General features: G+C 41.1%; 1 protein-coding gene across 1 annotated transcript in view; it reads right to left on the bottom strand.

Moving 5' to 3' along the window:
• Positions 1 to 17,489, bottom strand: part of Niban1 (niban apoptosis regulator 1) — a 196,214-nt gene that overhangs the window by 95,585 nt on the left and 83,140 nt on the right. Inside the window, exons 2-5 of the mRNA XM_008824280.3 lie at positions 16,596 to 16,726; positions 12,452 to 12,583; positions 8,166 to 8,280; positions 3,499 to 3,663 (exon numbers count right to left, since the gene is read on the bottom strand). Coding sequence (XP_008822502.1) covers positions 3,499 to 3,663; positions 8,166 to 8,280; positions 12,452 to 12,583; positions 16,596 to 16,726 — 543 coding nt within the window. The remainder of the gene's footprint in view (positions 1 to 3,498; positions 3,664 to 8,165; positions 8,281 to 12,451; positions 12,584 to 16,595; positions 16,727 to 17,489) is intronic.

Below are 17,489 nucleotides of genomic sequence, written 5' to 3'. Positions count from 1 at the left end.
CAAATCCCACTTTGTGGCATTGGACACTCCAAACACTGGCCTCTCTGGTCAGGGACAGGGGACTGGAGTGTGATTTCAAAACAGACAGAGAGCAGCAGCTGCATACAAACCACACAATGAGCAGTGAATGGAATGAGATGTTCCATTAAAGATTAATCTTGTGAGATCTTATGTTTGATCAAAGAGGAGGTACAAAACCAAACCACACAGGCATACAGCCCCCAGCATACCTCTGTGCTCCTCACTGTAAATAATCTTAGGAGCTCCTAGCAGATGCTCCCTCTCTTGAAGGAGAGAGGATCACAGATCTCTCCATTTGCCTTCATCTATCTTCAAAAAGCCACATTGTACACAAATTGGGTATAGCCAGGTCCTTTGTCAGGGTTAAAAAGGAAATATACCTACCCCATAAGAACAAACTGAAGTGGCTCTGGATCCACAATGAATGAGTACGACTATCTACAACAATTTGAACCCAACATTCCTGGAGCAAGTGGGCTGGGCTGTAGCTGCATTTGAGCACTAGGAAATGTATTTTAGCACCCCATGTGGATTAATAGTGGCTGACTTCATCTGCTGGAATGTCCAGGACCCACTTCTCAGTAGAGATGCATGGCTGACTGAAAGCCAAGGGAGCAGTGACAACAGAGGACTGAGTCCTTCTACTTGCCTGGGGTGGAAAGTAGCAGCCTCCCCCAGCCCCTCCTGGACAATTCTGGTACATATGGTGAACTGGCAGCTTGAGAAAGCCTCTTACTGGTTTATTCAAGATCACACAGTAATAGGTATAGACTTGGGACAGAAAAAGTGATTCTGTAAAAATAATGGTACACTGTGCCATCAAATACAGAAGAAAGAGAGAAAGAGAGAGAGAGAGAGAGAGAGAGAGAGAGAGAGAGAGAGAGAGAAAGGAGGAAGGGAGGATGAGAAAGCCCCATGAAGTCCTTGTCCTCAACAACCAAGGACCGCTCTCTGCCATGCTGTGATGGCCTATGGCTCAGATCAGAGATAAATTATGCCCCACTGTCTGCATGAAGACTCAGTAAGGAACTGAAGAATGTATCATAGGACCAGGGAAATATAACTGGACTTCATTGTCTCAGCGCCATGATAACATCCTGCAGAGTAGAGCTGGGTTTTGAACTGACTGAAATCTTCCATAAATGGTATCTAAATGCAGGCTACACAGTATCCAAACTCCCCAAAGAAATTCCTATTTTGTACAAGGAAGGGGGAATGCAGCAAGTCCCTTTTGGCTAGGCAGAGCACATTCTCTGTTCAGTGCAACTTTGTAGTTCCTGGGTTTGGTGCCAAATGCCTGTTCTTACTAGACCAAAGCCTGAAATGCAGAGGTGTTGAATATATTGAAAAATGAGCTTGATGGAACAGACAGTGCTGGGCAAGTCTCTGTCTCTAAAACATCAAAAACACAAGGCAAGAAATTGGTAAGGAAATCATTTGTATAAAGGTCTAGTTAAGAATCAGTGTTATAAATGTTATTTAGAGTTGCTCTAGCAAAGAGAATGACATCTTTTTCTGTTAGTTTCCTATGGATACACACATTAAAACCAAGAACTAGGGCCAGTGAAATGGCTCAGACGGTAAGGATGCTTGCTCCTAAGACTGATGACCTGAGATCAATTCATGGAACTATGTGATGGTAGTCTCAAGGAAACCTTGAAACTTTAAAATAAATGTATAGCAAAATTAGCTGTAGTAGGGGAAAAAAGGCATTCGTTTAAAGTGACTAATCTCAAAAGTCATCTGTTAAAAAGAAGCCTCCTCCAACAAGCTTAAAGTTCTGTACAAGACTAAGGGTGTCACTTAGTACTTAAGAGTGCTTGCCTAACATGTCCCCAGCTCCAACATACAAAAAAGCATTCTTTGACTTAGCATAGCTTGACATCTCAAGGAGTCCATAGTAAGTTGAAAAATATATCTAGGGGCTGGAGAGGTGGCTCAGCGGTTAAGAACACTGACTGCTCTTGCAGAGGACCTGGGTTTGATTCCCAGCACCTACATGGTGGCTACAAACCGTCCTTAATTCTAGTTCCATGGGAATCTGAAGCCCTCTTCTGTCCTCCATGGCATTGCATGACATGGGTGCACTCACATACATGCAGGCAATACACTTATACACATAAAATAAAAATAATAAATAATAAATATTTTAAAAAGAAAAATACATCTAATACACCTAACCTACTATGTATCGCAGCTTAGCCTAGCCTGCCTCAGACATGCAGACATGCTCAGAACATTTGCCTTACTCTACAATTGAGCAAAATCAGCTGTCACAAAGACTATTTTTTAATAAAGTGTTAAATTCTTCTTGGACATAAACAAATGTGTTTTGCAGACCAGTGGGCTGCAAAACCACAAAACACAGTATCCAAAAAGTTCTGGCAATGCAGTATTCAGTAATGTACTACTTGTTTACCCTCATGTGGCTGAGAGCTGCAACTGTCCAGCATCAAGAGAGCACTCACTCCATGTCACTAGCCCAGATGGGTACCACTTTTGTACCACCATGAACTGGAAGATCCATAAGTCAGACTACTGAAGGGTTAGGATCATCTGCACTCCATTCTTCACTAGGCAGTGACTTCTAGTTACTCTTTAACACATTAGCTTTGGTAACTATCAAATTAGAATTTATGAATGTGCTTCTTCCTCCTCTCTATTTGAATTTAGACTCCCAAAGAAAGGAATTTTGCATGCTTCATTACTCTGTACCCATATAGAGGTTGGCAAGGGCTAAGCTCCTCTGTGGCATTTGATTGCCTGCCTTTCCAGCTGTCAAAGAAGACAGAGTTCAGTTATCTGCAACTGATGGCTTCATAGAGTCCAGTAAAACCAGAATTCATATCGAAATGTCAACCCCACCCCCACGCCAACACACACATATTGGAATGAAAAGTCTTTTATTACAAATGGATTATTATTTAAAGATTTATATTTTTAATCGTGTGTGTGTATATGTGTGTCCTCATGAGGGTATATGCATGTGTGCGTAGATGCCTGTGTAGTCCAGAGCCGTCAGATACTCTGAAGACCTAGAATTATAACAGTTGTGAGACACCTGACCTGGGTGCTGAGCTTCAAACTTGGGGCATCTGCAAGAGCAGCAAGCTCTTAACTGGCTGAGCCATCACTCCAGCTCCCGAATTATTAATTAAATCCATAACTAAAATCAAAACAAAGCTTTTTAAAGCTGTGCCACTTCAAAGATATTGTAGGAAAGGAGGAAGAGGGATTATATCCCAAATGAAACGACAAGGGTAGTGAATAACTAGACAGCAGTCCAAGCAGGCTTGCACCAGCCATCAGATAACTGCTCCATGCTCTGTTCCACCAACATTTGAGGCTCCTTGTGCTCAAAGCTTGCTGCCCCTGCTCGCCCTCTCCTTCCCTGGGGCAGTACCCTCAGAGGCTCTAAGAATCAAAGTGGCAGGTGACTGAGCAAGGCAACTCAGGAAGAGAGCAGTGGAGCCCTACCGTGATTCAGATGTCTGATGCAGTCCCTCAGGTGGGCGCTGAACTTCTGCTGCTCAGCAGCTTCATGGAAGCAGAAGTAGCCATGTCTGAGGAAAGGCTGCCAGAGGTACACTGGGAACTCCTTGGGCAGGACCACAAAGGGCTGAGAGTTCTTCTCACTGGAGGCTAAAGAAATATTGGAAACACAAATACTTTTAAACTTTTTTGATTTATTTATTTCTATTTTATGCGTATGAGTGTTGTGCAATGCTTGAGGCCAGAAGAGCACTGGAGCCCCCGGAGCTAGAGTTATGCATGGTTGTTAGCCATCATATGGGTGCTGGGAACTGAACTCAGGTCCTCTGTGAGAGCAGCCAGTACTCTTAACCACGGAGCTATCTCTCCAGTCCAACACAAACAATTTTAAAGCATGGGGCTTGTATTTCAAATACTTATTTCAGTCTGTGAAAATATCTGTGGCAGCCATGAGATGGCAAGGTGATGGGGGAATAGAGGTTCAATCTCATCTCCAGCCCTCCACCAGCCCAGCATTTCCTTTCCCCATATGCTGCCATCTCTTCCACCAGGGCAACCACAGGCAGTGAGCATATATCCTTCTCTTCTCCTGGCTGTAGAAGAAATCCCCCCAAAACCCACAGACAGAGCTCTCTTCTCATGTGCCTCAAGGGGCTCACTTGCCCCCTGCAGGTCTCGGGGAAGTCAAGGCCCAAAGCTGAGCAGCACTTGCTGACTGTATCATCTACTTTTACTCTTGCCTCAGTTTGATTCTAATCCACCAGCTCCTGAACCCAATAACTGAGGTCACTAACGCCATCCTGATAGCCAGCCTGTGGCTTCTCTATTCACTGTCCTATGAATCTGATCGTAACAGGTGTTGCTGCTAATGACCCCTTCTTTTGAAAACATTGTTTCCCCTGGACTTTCAGGAGCACATATCTCCTGGTTGTCATACCTTTAAAAAGTAGCTTCTTGCCAGGTGTGGTGGCACACACCTTTAATTCCAGCCCTCAATATGCAGAGGTAGGTGTGAGTTTGAGACCAGCATTGGTGTTTGTTCTATTCTGTGTTGGTTTCCTCTCTGCTCTCGGTCTCTATTTCTCCCATCTATTCCACAGCTTTATATTGTTCTTGCAACCCACATCACCCTGCCTACCTTCCTTTCCATCATGCTTTCCCTAGAGAAAAATCCTCATTCATCCTTCATAAGTTCATTCAAAAGTCACCTCCTCTGGGAACCTCTGCTGGCACCTGCCCTGTCACCAGAGTCAGGATTGCATGTTCCTATCTGTTCTAAAATATTACAGTGGCCAGTTTCCATGACTGGCACTAACACTCGGTGGGGAGGCAGGTGGGCAGATGAGCCTGTGCTCTTTGATTCTCCAGGGTTTCCTTCCCAGGAATCAGAACCACTACCCCAGACAGTGGCTTCTAGATGATGGAGATGACTGCTTACATGTCCTTGTCTGTTCAGCCTGGAGCACAGCCATGGAATGTGGGAGACATTCAACATCAACATGTTGAATGAACAGGTGTGCTCTAGAAAATTTTAGAAGCGCTAAAAAATATAAGACTAGGGGGCTTATAAGACAGGTGTAATTCAGTAGTAGAATATTTGCCCAACATATGCAAGAATCTGGGTTCAAATCCCAGCAACACACATACACAAAATAAAATGTTTATCTGTTCCTTCAAAGTCAGTTCAAAGAAATTCATGTTGAAGCACATTGCTCTTCAGAAACTCCACCCCAACCTTACTCCCTTTCTGCATTTCCATTATAGGGAATCCATCGTACTTGGTAAAAAGGCCCAGCTTCATTCTAGAGTCATGGAGAGCACACAGAAGCACAGTTTGTTCTGTAGGCACAGCTGTCTAGAAAAGGAAGGCATCCAAGACCCTTCAAAAGACTGCTGTGTGCCCAAGCACACCAAGAAATATATCAGAACTGTAAGCAGGCTTCAGAACCGAGTCAGCTACTAACAAATTAATAAGCCAAGATAAGAGTAGATTTCTTGGAGACAGGTACAGGAATAGTTCCACTGTCCTGGAACCTGAAGGCAACAGAACAGAATGGCCTGGGAACATAAGCTGTGGCCCACAGGTACCTGGCACAACACCCAGCACACAATCACATAAGAAAGAATCAATGCATACACAAACGAATGAATGGATGGTTAAATGCTTTAGACACTTGTATCTAGTCTTCCCTTTTCAGCTAGAAAATTCCTGACTTTCAACTGAACAAGGGACCTCATAGAATAAATATTTCATGTATATCTCCAGTCTCCTGTGTAATTTGGAAGCCCATGGTTTCCAAGTTCTGACGAATGGGATGTAACCTGAATTGGCATATCAAACCTCCTGCAGGCATCCTTAAACAAAGGAACTATGCCCACTGCTTCCTCCCCTTTTCTCCTTCCGGCTATCTGAAATGAGAAACCTATGGCTGGTGCTCCAGCATCCATCTTGGACTCTGCTAATAAGTGCCAAAACCTAGAAAAAAGGAGAAGAAAGCTAGAAAGAGCCCAAGTCCATGACAAATCTGTGTATCTGCCACACTAACCTTGGACTAATACTCATATACTTTTATCAAGATAATAAAACCTTGCATATTTAACTTGAGTTTTGTTGTGTGTGGCAAACCAGACTCTAATAAAATGTCAAATAAGTGAATCACTTTAGCAAAACACAAGGACATTTTTGAACTATCACCCTAGCAGAATACTCATAAAAATCTTATGTGTATTCATAAGCCTAAAGTGTCTTTTCTCAAGCAAAGATAATTTCTCTCATTTTTAATGTGTTTAAATTTATTCTTTCCGGTAGAAACAGTATTACAGGGTGAATCTTGATTAACATGCTTTGTGAAGCAATTCTTCATGCCCATTCCAAAATGTCGTGTTTTTGTACAAACAACAGATAACGACATTGACCCTCTGCATTTGAAAGTTTCAGCAATCCCACCAAAGTCCCTCCTATTAACCTCTAGTTATTTCTTGCTTAACCTTTCATAACAATTTTCCAGATTCCATCAGTCTACATTTTTTCTGGGTTGAGTTACAAGGCTGTGACAAACGATCTACTGTGGAATATTCTATTTTTAAAGCTTAGTGGGCCACACCAGACAATAAAAATGGTCATTGAAATGGTCTGGGTGAAGCCCTGAGCTAACTGGGCTTCAGTCACACAAGCCTAGTGCTTTTCATTTCTTTTCATTCCTTCTGATGATTTCATCAATGAATCCATAAATATATTGTCTGTTCTGACTAATTGCATTGGAAAGTTCTGGAGATGTTTTCGAGTCAACATGTTGATATTCCCATTTTTAGCTGCAGCTCCACAGCCAAGGTGGCATATAAGTAGATGCTGGAAGAAAATATAATGTATAATAATAGGCAGCATGCACATAAAACATGGCTTTAGCCTGAATTATTTAGTAATAATTTGATAATCTAGGTTTATGGTCCATGTACTAGTCCTATAATTATATTATTAAAAATACCATACTAAGCAATTTACACCAAAATAACAACTGATGAAATGATTATATATTTCTCCATAAATTCTAATGAAATGATGAAGCCCATTAATAAGAACCAGTGTTCTCTTCAAGAAAGCAAGTAATTACTGCATGGTGTGATTTACACAAAGCCAGATGGAGTTATTACATTATCCACAGTTCATGAAGCTCTATGAATTGCCCTATTTAGCTTGTGTAGCATACATCATTTTCACTACATAAAAAATAAGTAGAATGAATGAGAATCGAAAAATGTTAAAGTTGGAAAGATTCTTCCAGATTTTCAAGTTCAAAGGCCCATTTTACAGCAGAAGAAACAGAAGCAAGAGAGGTTCAAAGTCTGCTCCATTGAAAACATTTGCTAAGTGGCACCACAGGAGCTAGAACAAAATCCCAGCTCCCAGTCCCCAGATCACTGCTCTTTCTATAGCAGCACTCAGTTTTATTTATAGACAGGTGAAGGAGGCAATGGTTTCTTTCACTTAGTAGCTATGGGTTACTGTAACATTTATTTAAACAGTTTTTATTTTTTGTAAATTTAGAATATTTTATTGCATATAACTATAAAATTAGAAAATAATCCCCAAAAGGTCAAAGTTTGTTTACTGAAAAATGAAATTGTACGTGTCATACCCTGAACCTTACCTGTTATTTCTGCTGTCCTGTATGGTGGTATCAAAGTCTATAATATATTCCCAAAGCTTCAAGGTACCTGACCAACACCACACTTTCCATGTGCTACAAACACAATAACTGACTTGTATCACTGAATAGGATGTAAAATTCTAGAAGTGGTATAATGTGGACCTAAATTTTAAAAACTGCATCTTCTGTCTGTGGAGCGTGGGTTTCAGCTCAGGGTTTCTCCACCTCAGCATTACTGACATAGGCCATTGTTCCGAGTTGTACATTGTGGTACAATTGTACATGCTGCTAAACATACCCTGTATGTTGTGGGATGCTTAGCAGCACTGCTGGCTTAAATGACTACAAATTTCACCTTCCAACTGTGATCATTAAGGATGTTTCCAGAAACTGTCAAATGTCCCTGGAAGGGACAGTTTGGAAGGTAAAAGTGCTCTCCCCCGACTAAGGACTTCGGGTTTAGCTAAACAAAGCAAGTTTAGGAAAAGACTCTTAGCCACTCACCAATGGGGTCTGGAAAATGCTTATCAGATAACAGATTATATTCATCTTCGGAGGTTAACACCTTGCCACCAGCTGGAAGAATTCGGCTTTTAGGAGCAGCTCCTCTCTGATAGGCCTGAGAAGAAAATACATAAATGAATGATTTTCCCCAGTTTGTTCTTTTGAAAAATGTCAAAAAAAAACAGACATGCCCAGACACGTATACCCAGAGACAGAAATCCCCATGCTACGTCATTTAGAGACATTTAATTTTTTTAACTGGTTTACATTCTTGCTGTTTACAAGGTAATATTTATGACTTCTGAATTGTGGTCACTTGTAGCATGGTAAGCCACAGTCCCTAATCTCAGGGAGATTCCCAGTAGGTGTTCTCATATGGGGAAAACAGAATCTCAGTAACATCTACATAGTCTGCATCACATCATCACTTCAGAGGCTAATACCTGACTCATCTGATAACCACAAGGGTGGTGACAGTACACATACTGCTCGAAGTACTCATCTGACGTGAGCTACATATAATGCCTAATGACACCATGGAGCATGTAGCTACAATAGATAGTTACCATAGAGTTTCAGCCAAAACATGCAAATGTTGCCATGATAAAATACGTTAACATTTGCCCTCAAATGTGGCTCTTTTGCGGTAAAATGACTGGGGTGGAAGGAAAGATTTTCGACATCAGAATAAATTCTGTCTGGCAGACAAGAATCTCTGCTGTCTGAGAAACCTGAAAGAGGCCCAGTGCACTGCAAAAGTGGCCATGACAACACACCCCAGGGACACACAGATGAGATGAAATCAAGTACATGCCTCTGACGCGCAGGCTTATGTCAAGACAATGTTTTGAATATAGTAACTCGAAGGCATGTTGCGAACTGAAACCAAGAAGCTGTGGGACCCAAAATCTCCAGTGTGCTCTTGGGAATAACTAAAATAACACTGATCTGGGCAACAAACTCAGAATAACAATAACACATTCTCCATTTATAAGAGAGTGGCTAAAGAAATCCGAACAAAACAAACACTCAGATTGCTAAGAAGCCTGCTTTCATACTTGTAAGAACCACTAATCAGCTGCTTAAACATCAGGGACCAAGCATCACAGAAGAATATAAATTTGTATGATTTTGAGATAATGTGGAAGTAATTTGATTCAGACAAATATGAATTGTGGTTTTGGTTATGGCAAGCTTCAATACTGGCTTCTGTAAACATTGTATCATTCGATCCTCAAGATAGCGCTATGAATTAGATAATATCTCTATTTTACAGATGAGAAAACTGAAGCTCACAGGTCACCACAGTGACCCAGCAGTGAGCGTCAGATTCTGCACTCATCTGGTATCTGTCAAGTCCAGAGAAAATGTGAAGGAAATTGGGATGGATTTTGAAGTAAGAATGCTTTGATGTCCCTGTGTGCTCACTGCCAAACTGAGCTCTCAATAAAATAATGAGCTTACAACTAGTTAATGTCTCTTAGGCATGATTTTTTTTTAAAAGTACTTCTATAAGTTGAAAAAAAAGACCTTGTTAAAAAAAATTAAGCACTGATGACAAAGTGCATGAACTTTTTCTTTAAATATCCAATTGGTTTTTAGAAATATTTTGTCAGATTCCCTATCTATCTATCTATCTATCTACCTACCTACCTACCTACCTATCTACCTACTTATAGCCTAAACAGTTAGTTGAAAATAATGAGCAAAGCAAACAAAACATAATATTATATAGATTTCAAATTGAGGAAGCAAAGTTTTTAAGGTAGTATCTAATTTTTTTTTTAATTTTTACAAAAACTTTATTGAGAATTTTATACATGCATATAAGGTTTTTTGATGAAATCCATGCCCACTCTCTCCCTTCTAACATTCTCCCCTCTGAAGGGGTAACCCTAAAATCTTTTAAGGATTAGATACAAGTTCCCAAATACTTTTGACATTTTTGGCCTTGGAACAGAGTATGTTGCTAACAGGCCCAAGGACATTTTGACTTTTAGTCAAGAAACTGGCTACATTTCTTTGGGGTCTTTTTACCCTAACTGCCTAGCCAATTCCACCTCCTATTCTTATCACACCATCTTCTGAAGGAGTTACCCAAATTGCCTTTAGGGAATAGGGATGCTGACCGCTCTGGCTTCTTCCCTGCTGAACAGGGACGCAGGGTGAGGCAGTTGCAGTACCCCTTCAGTGGGTCTATCTAAAAGACTCCCAAATTGCATAACTCTTGTCTCTAGGGGCAAAAGAAAGCCCTTGAATTGTGACTAGGAGATGTGAAGAAGTAAAGGCAAGAGAAATTAGCATTACAAGTTCTAGACAGGGAACTAGAAAAAAGTCAGAACAGGGCAATTTTCAAATGTTCATATGAGAGTCCATTGGAGTTTCCTGGCAAGGGAGGAAGCAAATTTTTTAAAGTGAAAAAAGAAAAAAAGTGAAAAAAGGGGGAGCTGGGCATGGTAGCACATGCCTTTAATCCTCTGGAGGCCAAAGCAGGTAGCTCTCTGTGGGTTTGAGGTCAGCCTGATCTACAAAGCAAATTCCAGGCCAACTGGGGCTACTGGGGGACCCTGTCTCAAAAAAACCTAAATAAATGAATTAATTAACTTAATTAAGAGTGAAAAAGGAGAAAATCACCAAGCTTTAATTCAAAACGAAATTTCATTTACTGTCAAATGTGGTAAAAGGCACAAATAAGTCTAACAATAAACTCTCTCCAGTTAGTAAGAATCATATCAACAATTGCTCTATATTGAGCTAAACCACGTGCCTGGCCATGTACTCCATGCTTCAATACATTCACTACTTTAATTTCCACAATACCATGAATGGGTCACACCATTTTACAGATGAGAAAATGGAGACTAAAAGAAGTGTATAACTTAGCTAAGAACATGTATTTGGTAATGGGCAAAAATGAGATTCAAAGCCAATAATGTTAACTACCCATTAAGATACCCTACCTCTCCTCAGACTTCCAAGATGTTGTAAAATGACTATAAAAAGTATAAGGTGATTTGTTACTGTGATTTGTAGTAGATTTCTAATTTGGAGTGCAAGTTAAAGGTTGAATAAAATCCTAATAGAGGCAAGCAGAGAAAATACTAGTTTACTCAATGTTGAAAAGAAAAGGTCTATCCAAGGGTAGCTGAGCCTTGTCCAGTAGCCTGTGTAATAGTTTGTACTACACTGTATTCCTGTTTTCTGTCAGCAATGGGAAGGAAGCACAGAGCCTGTCTTCCTAAGCCTCTTCCTACTGGTTTAGCATCCAGGGATTGCTGAGTATTTGGTGGAGCTTTCCTGTCTTTGAGTTTAGAGTCAACAGAGCAGAATTTGAAACCTGTTCTGATCCTTAACTGGTATGTATTTCAAAGGGGGGTTGAGGCTCTGTGTGGATGAAAATAAATGTGTACAGCATGAAATCGCAAAGGACCAGCTAGGATCATTTGAACTAATTCCTCAGTTTAACTGAAGTCTAGAGAAGTTACTTGTTCATTATTCTCTCCTCACTAGTCATACAACTTGATCTAAACTCTAGTTTTCTAAATTCACTGCTCATGTCCGTTCTGCTCTAACTGAACATAGTGAAAACTCAAGTCCTCCAGGTATAAATACTTTATCTAATTTTTCTCCTGATACAGACAAAAAATTAATCTAGAAAAAGTTCAACTGAACAAAAATCCCTAAATATAAGTTGAATGAAGTATACAGTGTTTTAAGTTTCTAGGAACCCTGAAAACGCAGTTGCTATCTTAATGAATAACTAACTCCTCAACTGTGTGTCATATATGAACCTTAAGAGTTGGAAGACAGTCCAGGTGTGGTGGCGCACATCTTTAATCTCAAGACTCTGGAGGCAGAGGCAGGCAGATCTCTGTGAGATCAAGGCGAGGCAGGTCTCCATCTCGAGACAGGAGACCCTATCTTTGAAAAAAAAAAAGAAAAAAAGAAAAGAGTTGGAAGATACAGAGACACAGTACAGAGGAAACAGTCAAGGCAGTGACTGAGAAGATCACAGAAAAAGCTCCAAACCCAAGTCGCTTGGCACTTCTGTTCTCTCACTCATCTGCTGTTCCTTTTTCCAAGTCTATCCTTTCCATAGACTGAGAACACTTGTCTGATCAACTGCTATTCATACAGATCCCTATATAACACTGGCATATAGCAGATATTCAATAAATATCTACTGATAGAAACGAGTACCTGAATGAGTGTTTTGAATGAAGCATGCAAGGAACACAATGTTTTACAAATATTGCAAGAACCAGTGTGACAAGAACAGGTCTTACCTCTTTGTTCTCATAGCTTTCCACAGCAAAATCAGTTTTAACCACAATGTATCTGTCCTTCCATTTCCTTATGTCTTCGGCAAACTGTGAGAGCTCTGCTTCATACAAAACAGTTCCTGGTTCCAAGGGTGGCTTAAAGAAGAGGAATACAATGAACTATCTTAAGAAGAAATGATACCCCTTTTAATACTACATTATTCATGGTATTTCAAGAATAATTTAGACTATTACGGTGTGCAGAGATCTTGGGGGAAATCGTCACTTTCTCCTCTCTGCGACAAATTTCCCTTCCTATTCCTCCAAAGAAAAAACAGACATGGATCATATTGGTATTTTTATGATTTTTCGTTTCCCTCAATGTGGCATATGGATTAAAGAAATTTCCTTTGCATACATGTAACACTTAATAAATGCTTGATAAACTGTCGGAGAGGATGTGTAGGGAAGCACAGAAGAGCTGTGGATGCCCACTGCAATTCCCTGGTGTGCTACAGGGCTACTACATCAGGGAAGCAGAATTAACCAGCTATTCTACTGTCCTCCTTTCATTTCTGCTGCTGTGATAAAATATCCCAATGAAAAGCAACATAGGGAAACAAAAGGTCTATTTCAAGTCATGGTCCATCATTTAGGGAAAGTCAAATAGAAACTCAAGCAGCTAATCACAACCAAGAGCAAAGAGAAAATAAACGCATGAATCCTTGCTTGCTTTGTTCTTTCTTGATATTTTATTTATTATTTTTATTCTATATGAATAAGTGTATTGCCTGCATGTGTGTAAGTGCACCTGTGTCATGCAATGCCTGCAGAGGTCAGAAGATGGCGTCAGATCCCCTGGAACTGGAGTTATGAACAATTGTTAGCTGCCGTGTGGGTGCTGGGATCTGAACCCAGGTCCTCTGCAAGAGCAGCCAGTGGTCTTAATGGCTGAGCTATCTCTCTAGCCCCCACATTGTTCTTTCTTACATATCTCAGGAACCCCTACCCAAGAAATGGTGCTGCCCACAGTAAGCTGCCCACATCAATCAATAATCAATACTGTCCCCTTGGCCCTCCCATAGGCCAATCTAATCTAAACAATACCTCATTAAGACTCCCTTCTCAAGTTAATGATGGTTAAAACCAACTAGCATACTCATTCATCATAACTTTTCCAAAAGTCATGGGGCCTAGGCTGCACCTTCATCCACCCTTCTGTTTTTTAAGGAATCCATGTTTGGTTAAAGAGCAAGGAGGTATCAAGCCAGCAACCATCAACTCCATCCCTTATATTCATAAGCATCTCTCATTAACCTTGATGATGATATGTTCAGTGAAGTAATTTCTATTAGATTCCTCTTTAGTTCTTCCATTGGGTTTGTTGTGTAAGGAAAGCTCCCATCCTGTCTTGCTGTGTAATTTCCATATTATTTCAAAATATAAGAATGGGACTCTTCCCTGTCCCCAGAGGCACTGGAATCATCTCTGCTCCTATGCCTAAGAAGCTGCTGCTGATGGCTGGTACTGAAGACTGCTACACATCAGCCAGGGCTGCACTGCCACTCTGGGAAACTTCTCCAAGGCCACCTTTGGTGTCATCTCTAAGACCTACAGTTGCCGGACCCCTGACCTCTGCAAAGAGATGGTCTTCATCAAGTCCCCTATCAGGAATTCACCGATCATCTTGTGAAAACCCACACCAGAGGCTCTGTACAGGGAACCCAGGCTCCAGCTGTGGCTACTACCTAGGGCTTTCATATGAGAAAAATAAAGTGAATTGAGTCTGTTAAAAAAAAAAAAAAAAAAAAAAAGAATGGGGCTCTTGTCTTACTTGTTGCTAAGATTATGTTTATTTCTCTCTTTAAAAAATACTGCCTTCCAAAACTTATCTCTTTACTTTAAAGTAGAGCTTTATAGGAATCATATAGAAGAGACAGACCTATTTCTTTTAAGACTCATCTAAGGAATGAAATAAATTCCCTTCCAAATTCTAGTGCTTAAAGCCAGTCCTGACAGATAAGGAGGCAACCTCCTATCTTGCCTCATTAAAAGATAAAAAGGACCTCACTGCCCCCTTCTTCACTGACACATTTCTCCTACTCCCCAGGCTGTTTTTTCAGTTTATTTGACTGGTTCCTTCTCCTTCAGTCCTGCAAACATCAGTGAGACCAGTGACCTGCTTTTTCCCTCTCTCTAATCTTACTTCAATCACACCTCATGACTTTGCTATTGATTACAAACTAGTGACCCCAGCCTCAATCCATCTGCTGAGCTCCAAATCAGACCAACTAACTACCTATTCAATATATCTACAGATGTATGTAAAAAAATAGTCTCAGGAATTGGAGTGATGGCTCAGTGGTTAAGAGTACTTGCTGTTCCTCCAGAAGACCCAAGTTTGGTCCCCAACACCCACATCAGGTGGCTCACAACCACCTGTTAACTCCAGCTCCAGGGGATTGATGCTCTCTTCTGGCCTTGTGAGCAACAGCACTCATGTGCAAACATATACATATGCATAAATAAAAATAAAATAAATGTTTAATATTTTTTATTATTTTTATTTTATGTGTATGTGTGTATTGCCTGCATGTATGTAAGTGCACCCGTGTCGTGTAATGCCTGTGGAAGACAGAAGAAGGTATCGAATCCCCTGGAACTGGGATTACTGACAGTTGTTAGCTGTTATGTGGGTGCTGGGATTCAAACCTGGGTCTTTCTGCAAGAACAGCCAGTGCTCCTAACTGCTGAGCCATCTCTCCAGCCCCCAAAATAAATGTTTTAAAAAGGAAAAAAGAGCATCTCAAACTTATCTTAGTAAAATGAACTGACTCCCACTCACCCCTAACTCCCTCTGAGTAAAAAGCAGCTCCGCTGACTTGTTTTGCTAAAGTTAAAAGCCAACAAAGCATCAGATTTCTCCTTCCTATGACCTCATAGCAGATTCTGCCCAGCTCTGTCAAAGTGGGCTCTTTCCCTGGCTGGGGAAAAAGACAGTTAAATACTTGTTCCAAAGGACCTGAGTTGGACCCCCAGAGGTGGCATAAAAAATCCAGATTTGCTGGATTTGTAATCCCAGTGGAGATTAGGCAGATGTGGAGATAGGAAGATTCCAGCCAGCTTTGCCTAATCAGCAGATTCCAATAAGACTGAAAAACCAAGGTAGTTGTCCTCTGAGAAATGACACTCACAGCTGACCCCTGGCCTCTATGCTCATGTATACACATACAAACACACACACATACACATGCACACACACACACACACACACACACACACACACACGAAAACCACCACCACTCCTTTTCTCCCCAATAGTCTACTCTCTATAGAGAGAAAGGAAAAAAAAAAAAATCACTTAAAATTTTCTGTCACTCTGTGTTTGGTACTCTGTCATGGAACTTTCCACTACACTTAAAATCAAGCCCTTACAGTGGCCCCTGGTCTACAGGTCCTTCCTGTCTCCTGCAGTCATTGCCCAGGCCCCACTCACAGACCCGGCAGACTAGCAGTCTCAAAGCTGAGCTGGAGGGTCTTTCCCCGCTGTGCCATCTGAATGCTCTTGCTACTCCATCTAGAATATTCTTCCCCTGGGTTCACTCGCCCACTCTCATTTCATCCCACTGTCATTTGTCATCTCCACAGAGGGCTTCCTTTTCAGCCACTTCCTCCAAACAAGACTCTTGCTAAGTTTTTCTTTGTAGCATTTATCACTGCCTTGCCATCACGTGCCATCTGTTCCTTCACTTGTTTACTGTCTGGCTCCTACATCCGAAGATAAACTCTAGGAAGGTGGACAACTTGTCTTGAAATCACACGTTAGATCCAAGACAACTCAGAGAGAAAATCATATGGGATCACTGACCCAAACAGACCAAATCATGAATTTTTTAGACTAAATTTCACTACTGAAAATTAAATTTCCTGATATCAAAGTATCAGTGAAGAAAGACACAATAAAAGGGGAGTCATGCTAGTTTTCTTTATATATGGATTATGCCACCCACAAGACGTCATGCACATACTCAGTTCCATGCAGGTCTTTGAGTATGAAGTAATTTTAGTGTAGAGTTTCTTAAAACTGCCACTCAAGTCATCGAAATATTAAAAACTATAAATCTTGCTCCAGTGAAAGAAACATGTAAATCAAATGTCCATGGGTTACCTTGGTCTTCAGAAGTTGTGATGTTGAATCTCTCTGCCGTTCCACCTCACTACGCACATGATTGCAGAAAGCCACAGAATACTGGCGACTGTAGTAGGGACTGAAGTTTTTTATAGCAGCCTCAGTTTTTCCTGAAAAAATATGAAAACCAGGATTTTGAAATGTGGCATATCTCATATAACAGACAACAAATGACTTTAAATATCCCTCCCATCGCTGTAACACCACCGTTGCCAGGGATTTGTTATCAGAGTGTGTTCCCTGGGAATGTTGCTGCATGCTGCACCCACTCTGAACTCTCGCCTTCTCCCATCACTCTGGGAGACTTCAGGGACCCTAAGGTTCATCCATTCAGTGACAAGAGGGGCCTTCTTCAGCATACTTTGTACCCATCGCTGTGACCATACGAATATTCCATCTCACTCTCTCCACTCTATTCTCTATTCTGTATTCTTTATTCTCCTACCCAACAGTAATCCTCAGAGCCCACCCTTTCCAACTCTGTATACACATCTCACCCTTCTTCAGAACTTGAAAGCTGTAACTTTGTCTTGTCACCGCAGTTCTGAATTTAAAAACATAATACTGGGCTGTGAAGAAGGCTCAGTTGGTAAAGTGCTTGTCATTCAAGCACAAAGACCTGAGTTTGGATCCCCAACGTCCATGTAAAAATCCTGGTGCTGTAAGTCCCAAGGAAGCTCAAACCAGAAAACATCCTAGCATAGACATGAGGAAGTGGGTAAGAAGCTCCAAGTCCACCTAGGGAAACTGTGGCAACAGATGGATCCTGGGAGAGGCAGAGATTGTCTCTTTCAAGCATGGGACTCTTGGTAAGTTAACCAGAGTACAGTGAATGGACCCACACTAAAGGGCATTTGGACACACAAATTGGAC

Source organism: Nannospalax galili, unplaced genomic scaffold (assembly GCF_000622305.1).
Source record: "Nannospalax galili isolate Female #2095 unplaced genomic scaffold, S.galili_v1.0 scaffold227, whole genome shotgun sequence".
Lineage (NCBI taxonomy): Eukaryota > Metazoa > Chordata > Mammalia > Rodentia > Spalacidae > Nannospalax > Nannospalax galili.
Note: the sequence above shows the minus strand (reverse complement) of the source record. Positions and strands in the feature narration are given on the sequence as shown.